General features: G+C 38.8%; 2 protein-coding genes across 2 annotated transcripts; one reads left to right on the top strand and one right to left on the bottom strand.

Annotated features, from left to right (window-relative positions):
* The first annotated feature begins 1,588 nt into the window (after positions 1-1,588).
* Positions 1,589-15,284, top strand: csde1 (cold shock domain containing E1, RNA-binding). The gene is given in 20 exon segments (XM_030139748.1): positions 1,589-1,749; positions 2,388-2,586; positions 2,865-2,974; positions 3,733-3,819; positions 4,967-5,064; positions 5,148-5,229; positions 5,331-5,459; positions 5,566-5,691; positions 5,779-5,812; positions 5,815-5,993; positions 6,684-6,824; positions 6,939-7,100; positions 8,765-8,872; positions 9,954-10,132; positions 10,807-10,919; positions 11,034-11,154; positions 11,231-11,408; positions 12,253-12,416; positions 12,499-12,631; positions 13,799-15,284. Coding segments are annotated over 20 exon segments (2,550 nt in total). The 5' UTR covers positions 1,589-1,590; the 3' UTR covers positions 13,847-15,284.
* Positions 15,285-15,836: 552 nt separating this feature from the next.
* Positions 15,837-19,846, bottom strand: rassf11 (Ras association domain family member 11). The gene is made up of 3 exons (XM_030137983.1): positions 19,824-19,846; positions 19,443-19,555; positions 15,837-17,877 (listed from the first exon to the last, which is right to left on the bottom strand). Exons 2-3 carry the CDS (start codon positions 19,543-19,545, stop codon positions 16,559-16,561), a joined length of 1,422 nt encoding a protein of 473 aa, XP_029993843.1. The 5' UTR covers positions 19,546-19,555; positions 19,824-19,846; the 3' UTR covers positions 15,837-16,558.
* Between the last annotated feature and the right edge of the window lie 289 nt (positions 19,847-20,135).

Raw genomic sequence — 20,135 nt, 5'->3', positions numbered from 1 at the left:
CTGGTATTTTTCATCACATTCCAGTAAGACCTACCTCAGGCTGCGACACGGGCTAAGCAAGTTATAATTGCCAGGTCGTTAGGAAAACCCATGAACCTACTGAGCGATTAAATTTTAGTCATTTCAGACGGCAAAAACCTTTTACATGGATGTTGGGGCTTATAAAACCTCTACGGTGTAGTCATGGGGTCTGTGTTCCCTATTTTTAAATGCTTAAGACATAAAGATCTATGAATCTATAGAATCCTGGATTTGAATAGTTTATTATAGTGCAGAACAGGGCCTACCAGATGAGGCTGCTTTGGGACCCCTTCATAACCCATAACCCATCACCGACTCTTCCACTGTAGATGCATTGCTATTTGTCCTGTCATTTGCATTTTCTGATTCTCTCTATTTTAAGTAGTTTTTTTTTTTTTTTTTTTTTTTTTACTTCGTCTGTAGACTTAACATTTGGACTTGCAGCACTTTACTTCAACTAGCAGTCCACCAATGTTGGTTGAGCGGTGTTTTTGCATTTTTACAGGCTAGATTGTTCTTTAGGGCCCGGCTTCTTATTTTTAAAAAATTTTTGTTTAAATTTTGGTATGGAGTTGTCCTACAATGTTGTGGTGGCTCTTTTAACTGATAATCTTGATGTCGTTTGGATTTGGGGCTGGAAGATAATAATGGATGCCAGGTTGATCTTGAGGTAGAATCCAGATCCATCATCTGGATCTTAAAAAAATAGGATCACTACAACCAAAGTATAACAGTTTTTCCCCCTTGTTCTCCTAAGGTTTCTGGAAAGTTTAGGCTGCAGTATGATGGCTTTTGTTATTTGAGTAAAACCGCACATTTGCTTCATTAGGACCAGAAACACAAAACAAATAAGCCCATTGATGATATAAACACTAGTCAAGTCCACTGCTCACTGTGCGCCATACATCTGTCACAGCTGCAGTGTTTCACATTAATCGCCTTAACTGTGGGAGCCCATCAGTGTCTTTTGTCATGGAACTATTTCATAAAGAATCAAAATACTAATACAGTGTATTGAAGATCAATGACATCATGTATCTATGCAGCACTAGGCTTACTGTACATTGGTAAGTCATGTAGCTTCAGCATCGCCATAATTTCTCTTCGGTTCTTCAGTGGTACTAAAGCAACATGTTACTCCATCTCTGCTGGTTAAATTGGACAAACTGAACACTGTTGGTGCAGATGCTAAATTATTACTACACTGACTTAAACTCCTACCTGAGCAATATTAATGCTACAAGCAACTTTGGTAAATATAGTAATTACACTAGTATTAATATTATTCTCTATGATATAAGACCTCAAATTGCTCAGCCATACTTGGTCTACGTTGTGATATTTTCAGTTTTGCTTCTGGTGTCTACTCAGTGGCAGTATGTAGGTATAATACAGGATTTTATTATTATAGCCTATTACTTGGTCACATCTTAATGTTGATGTAACTCTCCACTAAACAGTCTGTTGTTGTGGATTCCAGACTAATTTGTCCTAATTTCGATCAGCCTCCTCTTCAAAGCTGTTGCCTCCTCTCAACAGCATATCCGAGTCCTCCCTGCTGTGTCAGAAATGGAAAGAGGCTCCTCTGAACCCCCAGTGGCTCGCAACACTGGCCCTGCCCCATCTACCTCCACTGCTCCCATGCCTATTCCCCGCTCCTCCTCCGTCTCATGCCACCCCCACCCAGGAAGTAAAAAACACAAGCGGACCCCCCTTTATCAGAGATCAGTAAGGGGGCATGTTTGGTAGTACCCAAGCTGAGTATAACGTGTGTGATGCTGTTGTCATCTGATTTCGGCTAACAGCATGGTTTGTTATTAGAAAATTACTTAAAAGAACTGGTTTTGTCAGATTTAAGGCGAATTTGTGTTTGTCAGGTATAGTATTGAGGTTTGTTGCTGGAGGACAGTGTGCAGGTTTTACTTAATGTTTCTTAGACCAGATTTGCATGGACTTTGGGTCAGAGGCTACCCAGATGATTTATGACTAAGACCACTAAGAGGGAAATGTACTTGTATGTGCATGACACTAACCAGTAAGTGCAAAACAGAAAACACCACAGTGTTGGCACGTGTTTTTTTTTTTTTCACTTCTTAGATAAAAGTAATTTTAAATTTTAAGTCCACCTGAAATTCTAAGCAGACTTCATCAGTGGTTTGCGCTCCTCTACTGATGGCAATAGGAACAACAGAAGGCCACAAAGTAGTTTTATTTTTGCTTTTCTTCCTCCCCACCTTCTCTGAAGTGTGCTATACATTATGTGCATGTTTTGTTTTTAAGGTTGGCATCAAACACCGTAGCCTCCTCTTTTGGCTCCTCAGACCTCTGTCAGCCACATTTTAATACACTCTTGTTGTCTTCTCCAGATGAGTTTTGACCCAGGAATGCTCCATAACAATGGGCACACTGCTTATGCCAACGGCACAGGGCCTGGCATCAGAGAGACTGGTGTGGTCGAGAAGCTACTCACCTCCTATGGCTTCATCCAATGTTCCGAACGTCAGGCGCGTCTGTTCTTCCACTGTTCCCAGTACAATGGCAACCTGCAGGAGCTTAAAGTAGGAGGTGAGAGACCCTGGACCAATGATAATTCTGCTTAAATTTGCATAACCTTCAACAGGGTTTCTGTATAAATTGATTTGATAAATTTGATTTAGTATTTCAGCAGTACAAATATACTTCATATCTTTTGTGCATTTTCTCTTTTTGTATGCATGTAAAATGGGTTTTAAGTTGCCCTACTAAATGTCTGGAAGTCTTTTAAATTTATCTTGTTGAAACCTACAAAAATGTAAAGCACTTCAGTTGAGTTGTATTGTTTCTCTGTGTCTCTGTCTCCACAGATGATGTAGAGTTTGAGGTATCCTCTGACAGGCGCACTGGCAAGCCCATAGCAGTGAAGCTGCTTAAGATAAAGCCAGAGGTGCTGCCAGAGGAGCGGATCTCGGGCCAGGTGGGGCCAGACCTGCACGCCTATCCCTTTACTGTGCTGCATGGTTATATTCATCCAGTTAAGGAATACCATTTTACTTTTGGTTCTGTCCTTGTCTGTCAACTTAACCTTCTTGTAGCCCATTGTGTTTTTGGGCTGGGGATCATTGAGTCCGATTAGCCCCATTCATCCTGCATCTTAAGCCTTAAAACAATGTTTTGTTTCTCTTCCTCCCATCAAGATTTTTAATACATTTGAATTAAACTGACTTGGATGTCACTGTCATTCATATGTGCTCAACAGATTGAGCATTTAGACATAGATTTTCACATGGTTGTGGGTAAATGTGGGTGAATTCACCAGTTGGTAAATACTTACAATGACTAACACTTTTGATGCGCAGAACCAAGTATGATGCACATGTCAGCAGGTCAAGGGAGTTGCATGTGAGGCTAGGCTTGACGTGTTTGTGCATATTTTATGACATAATTGGTAATATGTGATGCCGTTTATCTTTATGTGTTCAAAGTAAGACTGTCCAATCGCAGTGTCTCTAACGTAAAGCAGCCCACATAGGTCGTCTGCATGTCAGAGAAAGACTGGAGGCCTGATGGTGCACAGTGTTCACATTGTAGACTTTAGATGGCGCATTCACGTTTTTACATTAACGTTTATGGCATTGGAAGACTTGTTCTGGAAACAAAAAAAGGATGCTTATTTTTACCTTTGAGATGCATTGTGTTAAAGTCCTTGTTCCTGTACTCTCCTCTTTTCTGTAGGTTGTTTCAGCTATTCCTGTGCACTTAGATGGAAAGTCTGCTCCTGGCCAGGTTCCCACTGGCAGTGTGTGTTACGAAAGAAATGGGGTAAGTAGTGTTGTTGTCTATGAGGATTTTCCTCAGACACTTATTCTTCAGTACATGTTTGGCTTAGGTTTGCAATTTGCGTGCTTGTCTTTTCTCATGTCGTCATTAATGATGATGGAAACCAAAGATATGCAACCATATGTCCTGAACAGCTTAGGGTGTATGTAGTCATTATTCACACACTTGCATTTTTCTTTCCTGTACTGGTTTCTGTTGCCCTTTGCACCAGCGTAGCCTCTTTAGTTATTGTACAAAATTGTGCACTAGAGGATGCACTGAGACTAGTTAGTAATGTTAAAGCTGTGTGAATATTAGGGTTGATTTCATTTGTTACAATATCTCAAATTACAATTTTTTTCTTAAGTTTAAACATATTTTCTTGCCAATACTTTTATGCCGAAATTCACATTTAATCGAGTTGGCATCTTTACTGTCATTATGACCTGTTGATGCTATGTTGATATATTTTTACCCTTCCACCACTTCTGGCTGAAGGGGTATTGTAGTTGTTTTGTCATCTGTCTGTCCATTCAATGACGTAATGGCATTATCTGAAGAATGCTTTGAGGTATATACACCCAATTTATACTGTCAATGCATCTTGGCATGGAGCAGAAGCTTATTGAAAATAGGTCACCTTGGCCTACTTTTTCAAGGTCCAATGGCCTTGTGCAGTTATAATATTTGAGTACTTTCGAATGTAAATATGTATGTAATAAATTTTACACAAAGACAATCTAATGTAATTTATAGGGCAGTAACTTTCAACAGAATTTTACACTATATTTGGGCGAGGGGTATTAGAAGTGCACAGCACATTATGTTTAACAGTTAGAGATTTATTGGTGTAATCTGTCACAGAGAATGCATTACAAACATAGACCAGCCAGTGTAGTTCACCTCCCTGAGGTATTGCACCTTTTCAAACAACATGGTATTACAGGACGTGGAAGCAAGATTTCATTTGTACCTTGTACCTGGAGTGGTACTTGTTGCTGGTGTAACGTGTAAAATATTCTCTTGGGAACTCTGTCTTTAGTTAGAAATAATGGTCAGACTAGTCTATGTTGGAACTTGTGCATAGCTGTTGTAACCCAGTGTTGTCATCACCGACTATTAATAAATGTGTCTCATTCACTTTCCACAGGAGGTATTTTACCTTACCTACACTCCTGATGACGTGGAGGGCAATATCCATCTGGACACGGGTGACAAAGTCAGCTTTTACATGGAGACCAACAAGCAGTGAGTCTTTACACCATGTTTCTATTGTCACAGTAATACTTTACCACTTGGTGTTTTTAATATTTACTCCTCCTTTATTATAGTACTGGTGCAGTCAGTGCACGTAACATTCAGCTGGTGAAGAAGAAGCAAATGAGATGTCAGGGTGTGGTGTGTGCCACAAAGGTACAATGAACAATCCTTGGAAAAACTAGAGCTGTCCGGCTGCTTGCTACATCCATACAAATACATCAGTACTGTTTTTTCCATATTTTTTTTCCATTCAGGAGGCCTTTGGATTCATTGAGAGGGCTGATGTGGTGAAAGAGATTTTCTTTCACTACAGTGAGTTTAAAGGTGACCTGGAAGCTCTGCAGGCTGGAGATGATGTTGAGTTTACCATCAAAGATAGAAATGTGGGTGTCTCCTTTCAGCTCTGTATGCCTGTTGTCCAAAAATAACCTACACAGCTTCTCAAGTTTACAAGTGTTGAAAAAAATAAATGTATTTGTGTGGTCGTAGGGCAAGGAGGTAGCCACAGATGTGAGGCTGCTCCCCCAAGGTACAGTCATCTTTGAAGACATCAGCATTGAACAGTTTGAAGGCACAGTCATCAAAGTTATTCCCAAGGTCCCCACCAAAAACCAGGCAAGTACATTTGCAGATCAGCACAACCAGCTGTTTTATAAGATACAGTTTTTTTCCCCCAACTCATCTCTTTCCTGCTTCTTGCAGAACGACCCTCTACCAGGTCGTATCAGTGCCCGGATCGGTTCACTGACAAGGAGCTGCCATTTGGCGAGAAGGACACAAAGTCCAAGGTGACCCTGCTGGAGGGAGATCACATCCAGTTCAACATCTCCACCGACCGCAGAGACAAGCTAGAGAGAGCTACCAACATCGACATTCTCCCAGACACCTTTAACTTCACCAAGGAGACCCGTGAGATGGTGAGAGTTGCATATATTTTCCAAGCTGCTTAATCCTCAGTAAGGTCACAAGGCCTATGCCAGCTATCCAAGAGAACACTTTTAACAGCTGCATACAAAATGTACTCTTAAAATGGTTATATGGTTAAAAATGACAAAAGTAATGGAGTGAATAACTCTGTCAAGTGATTTTTGTCACATGTTTGAAGATGACACTTTCAATGTATTAGTAAGCTGGCGTTTAACATCAGCTGAACCCTCAGGCTCCCCAGCTTAAGGTCAGAGATCAAAATGCATACCCTGTCTTCAAAACGGCTGTTCAAAGGTGACATCCCTGTCTCTCTGTCCACTTCTTTTATACAGTCTATCACACAATGAAACAAGAAAAGCACTCGGAGAGCACAGACTTCTGCCAAGACAGATCTGCCCCCCCCATCACCACTAAAATTTAATCATGTCTTCCTTGTGCCAGTATCAACATTTCCTGAAGATTTCCTGAAAATCCATCCATAACTTTTTGAGTTATCTAGCTACCAAACAAACACGCAAACACACAAAGCAAAGTGATTACAATACCTCCTGGCGGAGGTAATAAACTAAAGTGTAGAATATGAAACAAGTACACCCTGTCTATTTATTCCATAGATATAAACCAACATTCACTCCTGTTACCATTTCCAATCACATTTGTGTCATTTTATCTTATTTCAGGGAGTGATTGCGGCTATTCGTGATGGCTTTGGGTTCATTAAGTGCGTGGATCGAGATGCCAGGATGTTCTTTCACTTCAGTGAAGTCCTGGAGGAAAGCCAACTGCACATCTCAGATGAAGTCGAGTTCACTGTTGTGCCTGTGAGTCCTGTTTATAAAGCTTCTCCAATGTTATACCTGTATCGTGTGCATGTTGATACCTGAGCAGCCACAGTAAATATTTGGATAAACAGGCCAATGTCCTATCATTTTCAGGATATGCTGTCAGCTCAGAGGAACCATGCAGTCCGCATCAAGAAGCTACCCAAGGGCACAGTGTCCTTTCATACCCAGTCTGAGCAGCGCTTTGTAGGCGTGGTAGAGAAAGAAATCATGGCAGCCAACAAAAATGCCAGTCCCACCAAGGGCAAGGAGAAGGTACTACGTAATGTAATACAACTTGTGCACTTAGGTTTCATCCTTTAGACAAAAAAGAACCATCCATGATCACCCTCAGTCCATCCAACATTATACCCACCCCCTTCCTACAGCACATTCCAGTTTTGAGTTTAGTTCTGATATTCCTTTTTGTTTCTCCTCCAACAACCTCCTCCTGCTCATGCTCCTTGTTGGTTAGAAAAAAGACAAGGTAGGACTAAGACCTTCTGCATGAAGCCACAAATAGGATTAGGATGCATTTTATTTTTAGACATACATCGTATGTAAGATAGTATATACACATATCGCTAACATTTAATCTTAAGAAATTATATTAATTTTAGATCTAACTACTTTAAGATGATAATCCAGAAGTCAAGACTGCTTTAAGATCTTGTATTACGATGTGTGGTGTTGATAAGGGTGCCTGTTTCTCTTATTTCCTCTTTATTTAGAGTAAAGTTCTAGAAAAGGTTGGTCTTTGCAGATCCACTAATTCTGTTTAGTTGACAGCATGGTATTTGATCACGGATTAACCGTTACGAAATTTGAATCAAAACAGATCACTCATCAAGTGATTAGTAGGGCTGCACAATTATGGGAAAAAATAGTTCTGACCATTCATTACCAACTCCTCTTCCATTTTTTTCCCTACCTTAATGATGACATGAACACGTAATCATTTAAAGGTTTATTAGTTTTGTGCACTTAAAGTACTTGAAGTAAATAGAATTGGCTACACAAAATTGTAAGCACAATAAAACCTGTCAGTTTATGTGATCAAGCAACATGATCAGTGTATTTGTACACCATGCTCTCTTATTTTGGGACTTAAAAAAGTGCCTCTTGGTTACATGCAGCACATGCACAACTTGTAGGGCTGGGTCTCTCACTAAAAGTTTTTTGGTACTGATACAAAAACATAAAACCAGGCATTATTTGATCTCTGACAGTATCTAAGCAGTTTGGTCGGTGCTACACATGTATCAGTACTCAAGTTCAGTACCCCGCCCAAGTAGTCATGTGTAATTATGCAGCCCTACTTTGTAGGCTGAGGCTAGAGCTGTTGCACTAGACAAAGCTAATGCTAACCAATTAGACTGCTACAAAGATGTACTGCACATACCAGTGCCTCTAATATGCTTATGTAGCTGCACATTGCTTAATACACCATGTGTTCTTAAATCACGATGTGCAATTAAGTTGAGCTGTCTATTGGAGAAATTCCTAGCATTCACCTGAATTGTTGAAAATATTGGAGTGTATTAAAGGAATCAGTCAGTCTGAAAGAATGGAGATTGTCTACAGCAGGGGTCACCATCCCTGGTCCTTGAGATCTACTATCCTGCATGTTTTAGGTCAGAGGTGTCCAATCCTAGTCCTTGAGGGCCTGTGTCCTCCATGTTTTAGATGTTTCCCTCTTCCAGCGCACCTGACGGTCATTATCAGGCTTCTGCAGAACTTGATGATAGGCTTATCATTTGAATCAGGTGTGTTGGAAGAGGGAAACATCTAAAACAGGCAGGGTAGTAGATCTTGAGGACCAGGGTTGGTGACCCCTGTTCTATAGTATCTTGGCCTCAGTTGGGATCAGTTAGATGAAATCTTAGAACTGCACAATCCTGGAAAGCTAATGCAGGTTTGATTTGTGGATTGCTCTGTAGGAAGCTGAAGAAGGCATGATTGCATATGAAGACTGTGGTGTGAAGCTCTCTGTGCCATACCATGCCAAAGACCTGGAGGGAGCATCTTACCCACAGGTCGGAGATAAGGTATCTCATCTTTCATCTGGTGCATATTTTACACTGCTTTAGTCAGGAGTATTTTCTGCAGAGTTCACCAACCTTTTGCTATTGAAAATGTGTATCTACAGCCCTGGAGGTTGTGTTCATCAGATTAAACTTTCCTACTGTTTGACATAAATGCAACACTTTGATACTCTGAGTATCCTCTGAGCCAGACACTGCACTTAGTAATGTAGCTTGAAAATTAAGGGTTTTTATTAACTCTGTTTCCTGAGTCCATAACATACACAATACGCTGTTTGTGTAGAGGGTTGGCTTTGGATTTTCTGCAAATGTCATGCCACTTGTTCTTGAATGCTTCTCGTATCTTCACTTGGCAGACATCAAACAGACTTCAACACAAACTTCACATAAGTACACAAGCTTGTGCAAATCTTTGTGCATATTGGTAACAAACTGTCTTTGAAGAATTTTCAGTGTAAGTAATAGTTTATAAACTGATTAATGATGATAGATTTACTATCTCAGTTGAAGTGAATCATCAGTATTGTGCTGCTTGAGGTGGATCTAGTTTGAACAACTTTATATCCCATTTTATATACACTGGCCTAATATGAGAAGTCATCACAGGGTTAATTGAACAGTAAAAAATTAAATCAAAGTTCTGATGGATACTTTGTCAACACGTTTTTTAAACATTTGAGAAACTGAGAATCTTAGAGGGAAAAGTCTGACATTTGAAAAGTAAGCTGACAGCACTGCATTTTGTAGGGCATCAGAATATAAAACATTTGGAAACCACAGGAATAATTTTTAACATTGTATGGTATTTTTAAAATGCATGTTGGCCATTGTGTAAAATCTTTATCTGAATACTAAAGCTGTGTATTAAATGGAATCAAGTATGAAGTATAATATAAATATAATGTATCCCTCTGAATTGTACTGGAGAAGTAATGGAAAGCATGAAATTGAACAATACTAGTAAAGTACTTTACTTGAGTTTTGCCCTTGTCTATAATGATGAACATAAGTTTTTGTTCAAATAGTTTAGACTTTTTGTGGGTTTGTTTTTGTCTGCAGTTGCATTAACACATGTGTCCACTAGGTGGAGTTCTCCATCAACGAAGTGAAGAGAACTGGTCAGCAGAGTGCAGTCTCCATCAGGGTTCTCAACCGGAACACTTCCAACGCCAAGAGACTGCAGGGATTTGTTGCCACTCTGAAAGACAACTTTGGCTTCATTGAGACAGCAAATCATGACCAAGAGATTTTCTTCCATTACAGGTAAATGTTCTTTAGAGTCACTATATTCACTGATTTATTTGTATGTTTTTATTGTTGAGATTAAAGCAGCGTATGACTTTCATCAGAATTTTTTTCAAATTCATAAAACCTGAGTGATAGCCCAATTATCACTAATCCATTAGTCTTTCCGTGCTTACGTACCTGAATCACTTCCCTCACGGTGAACAACTTCAAAGATGACTCCGTCATTAACACAGTCCACTTGCTTGCATAACAAATCCAAATGTCACTCCGGCCTTTTTGGAAGTTTTGTCGTGAAGTGCATTGTGGGAATGAGAATTCCACGAAGCAGCAATTTGGCTGTCTATTCATGAGTGCTGAACCCAAATGTTGCCTATACCTCCATCCACAGACTACTCATTCTTCATAACAACCCTGGTGAACTGTATAGTTTTATATTGTTGCAATCTGGCTCATTTTCTTGCCAGATCTGTGAGACCACTTTCACTTCCCACAATACACTTGTGTTATTGGAGTCATCTTTGAAGTTGTTCACTGTGAGGGAAGTGACTCAGGGGCATAAGCACAGAAAGACTAATGGATAAGTGATAATTAGCCTATCAATTGGGTTTTACAAATTTGAAAAAAAAGTTGTGATGAAAGTCATACACTGCTTTAAGAATCAATGCTCAAAATGTTTGCACTCTTACTAGTGAGCTCTGTGGAGACCTGGACAACCTGGAGCTCGGGGACACTGTGGAATATACTCTGTCCAAGGGGAAAGGAAACAAAGTCAGTGCTGAAAAGGTTACCAAGGTGGCTGCAGGTAGGACTGTTTTTAGTGGTTATATTTTTTTGTTAGCTATTTGGAATAATTCCAGGCATTGCAGTGGAAATGAAGTGTTTTTTACATGTCTTACTTATTTTTGTTCACTCGTAGTGAATGGCATTGGTGAAGATGTAGGTGCAACAGTGATGGTGGGAAAAGTTGTTCGTCCCTTGCGCAGTGTGGACCCTTCCCAGACAGAATATCAAGGACTTATTGAGATCACAGACGAAGGTTGGTATCAATGACAACATCACATGGAGATTTGTTTTTTCTGATGGAGAATTAAGACTACATGTTTGATTCTTCAGGGGAAATAAAGGCCAGAGTTATCCCTTTGGAATCATGGGCATGGCAAACAAATCAGATTGTTTGCAGAAAGGAGAAGTTGTGAAGTTCCAAGTTTGCACAATATCCCAGACTGGACAGAAGATGGCCTGTAATGTGGTCCCTCAGCGCAGAGCCATGGTGGAGTGTGTCAAAGACCAGGTACATTCATTTTTTTGTTTTGGACTTGTGGAAGTGTAAAGTGACTCTCTTTACATACCATACCAACTTTATTTATAAAGCACTTTAAAACTTTACTTTACATGCATTAAATATTCCGGTTTTTGCTCTTATTCCAAAAACAACTATGTTCTTATTGAGATGTTTACATTCTGACAAAAAAATGTGGGTTTTTGTTTTTGAATCCACACCTGCTGGAGAGGATATTTGGCTGTAGCTCAGCATGTGTCTAGAAATTTAGATGCATATTCTGAATGCGCTGTGTACATATGCTTTGAATCTGAAAACCATCCAACATGTTTTAATTGGAAAATACTTTCCCCAGTAGGAGGCTGTATTCAGAATATTGAAATGGAATACGCTATTTACATGAGCTGTAACAAATTCAGAATGTCATTTAAATAAAATTTCTTTCTGTAGTATGGCATCATAATAAAAGTTATCTCATGACACTTTACATTTAGAACTGGTCTAAACCATATTTTGGCAATAGGAGGAGACGGATGCGCAGCAACCTGCATTACAACTGTTAAAAGCTAAAACGGCTGGTGCTAGTATAATTACCAATAGCAAGAACAAATGTCCATTACTTTTAATACTACTACTCCGAATACAAGTATTAACAGTGGATATACTATTGCTGCAGATGTTACTACCAGTAATAGAAACTTCTACCATCTATGTAACTATAAAATAACACTGTCCTAATTACATGGATAAATTTAGTGTGATAATGGTATATGAAGTGTGTATGTGAACAGTGTCAGATTGCACCAAGATAAAAAGTTGTGGGTTTGGGCCCTGACCTTCCTTCTAATGTCCTCAGTTTGGCTTCATCACATATGAAGTCGGTGAAAGCAAGAAACTGTTCTTCCACGTCAAAGAAGTGCAAGACGGCCTGGAGCTCCAGACCGGGGATGAGGTGGAGTTCTCAGTTGTCCTTAATCAACGCACAGGAAAATGTAGTGCCTGCAATGTCCGTAGAGTCAGGTAAGAACTCGATTAGAATGTGTGTGTGTTTGTTTTAGATGGGTTGGTTTAGAGGCTCATCATCACATATTTAATATTTCAGTGAGGGGCCTAAGCCTGTGGTGACTCCACGTCCTGATCGCCTGGTGAACAGACTGAAGAGCATCACTCTGGATGACGCCAGCGCTCCTCGCCTGGTCATAGTTAGACAGCCCCGTGGTCCAGACAATTCAAAGGTACAGCTGCCAGATGTGTTACTTTTGTGAAATAATGATGTGGAGTCATGCTGCTCCGACAGCAAACATCAAATGACCTGAGTAGTAATGGCTCACATTTCAGAAGAATCCACTGAAGAATCCTCAACAATGCTCTATACAGACACAGATGAACGCTATTCTACACTTATGTTATTTAGCATGTAGTGTTTTTATTACTTACTGCTATTATTACACCCCCAAGGGGAGGCAAGGGATAATGTGTTTTGGTTTGGTTTGTTTATTTCTTTAACACTAGCCGCAAAACTATTGGTTGAATTCATACCAAATGGGGTTTATAGATTACCAGAATAGATGTCATTACATTTTTGGAAAAGTAGGTCCAAGTTTGAATTTTTAAAATCTTTTTTTCCCCATTTACTTATAATGGGCAAAATTTCCACTGTCTATTAAAACATCAGTTTTGTTTCAGTTTACTTCAAACTTAGCACATATATAGAGGCTATTGATGTGCTGGCATCTGAACATGCATAGACATGATAACAGCTGGATAGATGGCAAAATAAGCTAAAATATATGTGAGGGGCGGGGTTTGTTGTGCCTGGAACCACTTGTTATGAACTTTTTTTTATATATTGTCTTTTGCATCTCTTTGCATGCACATTTTTTCCTCCACTTAATTCTGCTGCCTTGACCAGTGAATTTCTCAGTTGTGGGATCAATAAAGTCTTATCTATCAATTGATCCCTATGACACAAATAACTAAGACTTGAGAGCAACAACTGTAAGACCCATCTACTGGCACATGCACATGCAATGTCTTATTTGAAAATAAAGTAGATGTATCATAATTGCTAATTACTTTTTTATGCTTTTTTCCCTCAACTGGTATCAGAACAGAGCATATTTTCACTATTGTCAACATTAAATTACCTGTGTGCCACAATAAGTTGTAGTTAAGTCAAAGTAAATACATTCAAAGTAATCCGACAATTACTGTTGTTCTTTTTCATCACTTTTGGTTATTATAAAGTTGGTCTGAAGTTTCACTGGTTTTCAGTGGCATCAAAAAGTCAACTCTAACTTAAAGCTCTGCCTGGGTAACTCAGAAGACTCTGTCAGAGGACACTGTACAACACGTTTGTATGAAATGGGAGGTTTAACGTAAATCGCGTTCTCTGTTTGCAGGGCTTCAATGTGGAGAGGAAGACTCGGCAGCCTGGTGTCATCGACTGAGCAATACAAACTCCGCCCTGCCCCCAATCAGAGGGGGAACGTGGTCCCGAAAGGGTAACAGCAGGGGAGAAGGGAGTTTGATTTGACAAGTGTTTGTACACGCAAACTCATACACAAAGCATACGCACACATAAAAACAATTGGCATGTGTTAAAAAAATTGTATAAATGAATCGATCAACCTTGCAAGGGAACTTTTCTCATTCCACAGTTCCCTGCCTCCCATGTATGATTTACTGGATACAGCTTGGCACTGCAGTCTACATGGGATCTCTGAGTGTGTGCGCGTGTGTGATGTGTTCCTAAAATGACTATAGTGTGTAATGGAGGTGTTTGTTTCTGAGGGCCATAAATGTCCCTCTAAATCAGAGTGATGATTGTGTGGCTGTCTATGTCCCTGTCTTTTGAATCTGCTTTGTCTGGAATTCTGCACCTGTAATCTGTCCAGTAGTTTGCGTGGGTAGCGAGTGACTGTTGGCATGTCTTGATCTGCTTCGTTTTTCTCCCATTATAGTTTTGCGCCTTTACCCATGGAAACTCGAAATGACTCGATAGTCAGGTTTCCACTACTGTATGCTTTCCTACAAGACGCATAAAGCAAAGTTCCCTCCATAAGGAGGATCATATTTCTCATATGTGCAAGCTTAAACTGAAGATTCTTCTCTGCTCGGTTTTTTGAGCAGTTTTAAAATGCTTTACTGAAGAGCTGAAGTGGAAGCATGGTGTGTGTGATGTATGTGAATGTCAAAGTAGTTAATCGGATAATAGGATTTACTTTTACCAATCTGGAGCCTTTAGATACCTTTTTGGTATTCACATGCTCCAATTTAAGCAATTTTTCCCAGGTGCAGAATTCCTTGTGGCATCTTATATCTGCAGTTCTTTTATACTATTTTTTTTTCTTGCACATATTTTTGCTTTTTTTCATTGAAATTCAATCTGCTAATATTGAATTAAGTAAGAATAAGGTGCCTAAAACTGAAAGCAAATGTAAAAATAAAAAAAATAAAAAAAATCAAGAAAAAATTAGATGTATCTTCTGTTCCCAGCCAACCACCAAAATATTCAGAACAATCTTAGGGTGGCTTTCTTTTCTAGTAGAAATAATACTGATATGCATCCCAAACCTGTGGGTTGAAATATACTGTATGTAATGTGTGCTTTTTTTTTCTTAGTGAAACGTCAAGATGATAATAACAAAGCAAATTTAACTTAAAGAAGGGGGAAGGTGAACTATTAGAAATCCAGTTTCAGAATCAGATCTCAATACTTGTTGCTCTGGAAGATGAGGTTGGTGAGGTGTTGTGCCTCTGCACATTGAGTTACAGTCAAATTAATTTCAGTCACCGGGTTTCCGTTGAACCACTTACAGAGGTTCTTATGTACTTTTGTTTAATGGTCTTGAATGAAAACATTGAATTAAAGTTTTATGAAAATCATGATGTTCCTTTTGTCTTTTATTTGTAAGAGAGCCAGTTTGTTTTGTTTTGTTTTTTGTTTTGTTTTTTTTAGTACTTAGCTAAATTAATGTAGATGGTGTTTTGTTTTGTCTTTTTTTTAAATGAAGGACTGCATCACTAAAGGGAATACTGACCAACATTTTCACTGTTTTCTTACACCATCTAGCCCAGGGGTGTCCAGTCCTGGTCCTCTAGGGCCGGTATCCTGTGTGTTTTAGATGTATCCCTCTTCCAACTCACCTGATTCAAATGATAGGCCTATTGTCAAGCTCTGCAGAAGTCTGAGAACGACCCTCAGGTGTGCTGGAAGAGGGAAATATCTAAAACATGCAGGATACTGGCCCTTGAGGACTGGAGTTGGACACCCCTGAGACCACTCAAGAAAACTAATAGTATTCAAACTGTTTTTGCAGCTCTTCTACTCCAGTGTAACTATAGGGACCAGATCTACACAAAACAAATGTAGGATGTCCATGAGGTTGACCTACATTTTGATGCATCTTCCTACTTAAAGAAACGCACAATTGACTCGGCAGGATGCTGTTGAGGTCTTCAGTATGTGGAGGATTTAACAGTTTATTAGAATTAAACTTGGAGATTTACAAAAGTAGAAGACTGGAAAAGCTGTGGACCTGTTTCTCATTCTGATCAAATAATCAAGTCTTTGAGTGATAACATACTTAACAAAGCATAAAGAGATTATTCTCCACACTAGGCATTTTATCTTACCTGAAAATAAGAATTCAGATTGAACTTACTGGTTAATTTTGAGTAAATGCGAAAGCAAGTGTTTACAGCGTGGAATCAAAATGAACAAAAAGCCCCCGTCATCACTGAACACTTAGTTTATAGTGATATTTGACAACAGTTGATGGCAACTTGCTAAACTTTACATTTTCTTTTACATGTTTTCTGACAACACAGTTGAACTTTGCAACGTGGATATAAGAAACAATGCTCTCCTTAAATGCATGTATTCCCTTCAGTAGCAATATGGAACATGGTCTCTGAGATGTGGGACTATGGGATCAAAATAGTATGATTATAACAAAATCCAATGCAAGGCTCAGTGGCACCTCTGTACAATCCCTTGACTAGTCCACAAGTTAAGAAGTGTGTTCAATTAAATGTAAAACACTCTTGGTGACTTGACTGGATTATGGCTGCTCTGAGCAGTTAAAGTAAGTCTACGAAGTCCATTTGTAGTAGTATTTTTTTTAAATTTTTTTAAAAACTTGATTTGCACTTTAATTCTACACCTTTGTACTGGCCAGGTAAATGGTGAGCTCAGAGCGGTGAAGAACCTTGTTTTTATTCTGAGGCTTGGAGCTCTGGCCTTCAGACCAGCGTGTCCACCACTCTCTGAGCTCCGTTGGTCCCGTGGGCCGTCGTTCCTTTATCTGACTGGGAGGAACTAGAGCATGTGGAGGGCTGCAGGCTACTCTGGGTTGCAACTTCCTGTTAATATTTACATCTGGATGTAGATGAGATTGCTGCTGATTGAAGTTCAGTGTGGAAACAGTTGAAACATGACTGACAGTATTTGGGGAAGATTTTGTTTCTGAATCCTCTTGAGGAGCATTGTGAAAACCAAAGCCCTCTATTTCACACTTGTAGTCCTCTAGTTTGGCCTTGCAATCCACAGCCTTCGCCCTCATCTCAAGGAATTGTCGTTGCAACTCTTGCTCATAACCTTCCTCTGCCTTGAGTTCATTCTCCCAAAACTTGATCTGCTCCAGCTCCTCTTCTACCACCCTCTGCTGGGCCTCTTCCTCAGCTTTCCTCACCTTTTGCCGTTCTTCAAGTTCAAAAATCTGTTGATCTACATGTGCTATCTGGATGTGAAGATCGTGCAAACGGCTGAGCTGATGTGTTATGGTTTTGCTTAACCTGTTTTTCTCATCTTCAGTTTGAACAGTGCTTGAGCTGGACAGGTCTATGGCTTTTATCTCGTGACTTTTCTTGGAATGTTTACTTTCCTTTTCTCTTGTCTGACTTCCCAAACAGCAGGACGTCTGATGATCCAACTCTGAGCTTAAAGTTTTCTGACCTCTGACTTTGCCTTTGCTGCTTCGCCCTGAATTATCTTTGCAAACAGTGAGAGAAACATCCAAAGATATGCGATTTCTTTTATCAGTCTTCTTAGTGCTTTCCTTGTCACCAGCAGTACTGTACACCTTGCCTTTTCCCAGACTTTCTAGCCATTCCCATGCATCCTCCATTAGTGTCAGGGACTTTCTTTTAGGTCTTTTCACATCTTTTTGCTGCTCCGTTTCCTCCTTCAAACAGTTCAATGGTGGCAAGCTTTGGCGATGTAAAGTAAGGGAACCACTGCTCCGCCGCATTTTGCTCACCACATCTTTTCTCCTCAGTGGTGGGCAAGGTTGGTATCTGCCCACTTTAGCTCTGCTCATTTCATCCCAGACTGAGGGTCCGTTGTGAATCAGGATGAGCTGGACTTCCTTCACTTGCTCACCGTATTTCTCAAGTGTCTCCAGGAGACATTCGTTGGGCATCATGTAACGCTCAAAGTCCTTAAATTTCTCCTGCAACATGTAGCGTCCTGGCTGACCTGAAAAGGAGAATGGCAGTGTGCTTTGAGTTCCGTCAACATGTTACACACTGTAAAAAAAAAATCTGTAATTTAATGGAATTTTCACTGTTTATTTTACAGGTTTTTCCTGTATTTTTAAGATACAGGAAAATATCAATGAAATTACAAAAATAGACTGTGATTTTAGATGTCAAATTTAAAATAACATGAAAAAACTGTAGCTGTGATTAACCATAAAATTTCAATAAAAAAAAAAAAAATTTCCTTCACAGAAAAAAAGTTAAAATACATTTGCAAATGTATTGTAATTTCACAAATATTTCTTTTCTATTTATGAGATTAAACTGTTAATTTAAAGTTTAATACCGTAAAAAATAAATAAATAAATAAAATGAGATAAAACAACTGACAATTCACCATAAAAGAAGTATTTGTTGTGTAAGTTTAACAAGACTTGTTTGTTAATTGACAAATATCTTGTGTAATTACAGGAGGTTTCACAACAAAAATGTTAAATGTATTTTTGTGAATGTATAATATGTACAAGCACTGATAAACTGTCCAAATACAGTTTTTATCAGTGGATTTGTACAACTTAGTCTCATTGAAAATTGTTTATGTGTGTGTGTGTGTATATATATATATATATATATATATATATATATATATACACACACATACAGGGTGGGGAAGCAAAATTTACAATGAACATTTAGTTGTTTTTTCTCAACAGACACTACGTCAATTGTTTTGAAACCAAACATATATTGATGTCATAATCATACCTAACACTATTATCCATACCTTTTCAGAAAGTTTTGCCCATATGAGTAATCAGGAAAGCAAATGTCAAAGAGTGTGTGATTTGCTGAATGCACTCGTCACACCAAAGGAGATTTCAAAAATAGTTGGAGTGTCCATAAAGACTGTTTATAATGTAAAGAAGAGAATGACTATGAGCAAAACTATTACGAGAAAGTCTGGAAGATACTATTGAAGAAGAATGGGAGAAGTTGTCACCCGAATATTTGAGGAACATTTGCGCAAGTTTCAGGAAGCGTGTGAAGGCAGTTATTGAGAAAGAAGGAGGACACATAGAATAAAAACATTTTCTATTATGTAAATTTTCTTGTGGCAAATAAATTCTCATGACTTTCAATAAACTAATTGGTCATACACTGTCTTTCAATCCCTGCCTCAAAATATTGTAAATTTTGCTTCCCCACCCTGTATATATATATATATATATATATATATATATATATATATATATAGAGAGAGAGAGAGAGAGAGAGAGAGAGGTAATTTGATTGTTTTAATATATGTAAATATTCTTTATTAAACATTAAAAAGTAAAAAAAAAAAAAAAAAAAAAGCAAAATCTCATGTACAGTTAGGGCAAAAAACTGTATTTTAATTATGGAAAATTACCCTATTTTTATGAGGTGATTATTTTCCATTATTTAACAGTGTTTTTTTGGCACCCCAGCTGCTGGAATATTACCGTTTTTTTATGTTTTTTTTTTTTTTTTTACAGTGCAACACATATTAATATTGCTTATAAAGAAACTGAATGCACATACCTAGAGCTTGAGCCAATGCTATGACCACTTGCTGACATGTCGTGTCCTCAGTAAGTCCACAGACCACACGAGGGATTCCATCCACATACACCTTCACTTCCATTGTATCCAATCTGTGATTTAAAAAAAAACGCTATTTAAAAATGTGTACAAGTGTGACATATTATGCAGCACAACTTGGTTTTCTGTGTCAGGGGAAGTACTGGAGACTGCTAAATGGCCCTCATTAACATCCACTGTAATCTGTCTGCTCTATGTCCTGGTCAAGCTCGGGGGCATTCTAATCACTGAGTAACTGACTGTCACAAAGTGAGTGGACAGGAATAAACAGAAAAGAGCTTCTTACAGATTGATTTGTTGAAAAATATTAGAGGGACTTACCTCGTAGTCGAGCCACTTCTAATAATAACTGGGACCTGTGTACATGGGTGGATGTCCAAGATGGGAGGAACCGAAGAACAATTAAGATCAATTAAAATACCAACACAGAGCAGTTAGTGACACCACCCATTTTCCATAGTTCCGTTAGCCTGAAAAAATACTAAATACTCTATAATGTTTATGTGAATATTACAGAACAACAAAAATTAAAAGAATTTTGCAGAAAACATGTAGAGTTTTAATCTTTAACCCATAAAGACTCAGAGCTGCTTTTGTGGCAGTTCTCAAATAAATTTTGCTCTCTATGTAACC

This window comes from Sphaeramia orbicularis, chromosome 7, assembly GCF_902148855.1.
Source record: "Sphaeramia orbicularis chromosome 7, fSphaOr1.1, whole genome shotgun sequence".
NCBI lineage: Eukaryota > Metazoa > Chordata > Actinopteri > Kurtiformes > Apogonidae > Sphaeramia > Sphaeramia orbicularis.
The sequence above is the reverse complement of the archived record's forward strand: the minus strand, read 5'-3'. Positions and strand labels throughout refer to the sequence as shown.

Excerpts from the sequence above, each read along its gene's own strand:
- rassf11 (XM_030137983.1), bottom strand. The coding sequence starts at position 19,545 with ATGGAAGTGAAGGTGTATGTGGATGGAATCCCTCGTGTGGTCTGTGGA. Across the intron at positions 17,878-19,442 it reads AGCATTGGCTCAAGCTCTAG|GTCAGCCAGGACGCTACATG; the intron begins GTATGTGCATTC and ends TCTCCTTTTCAG.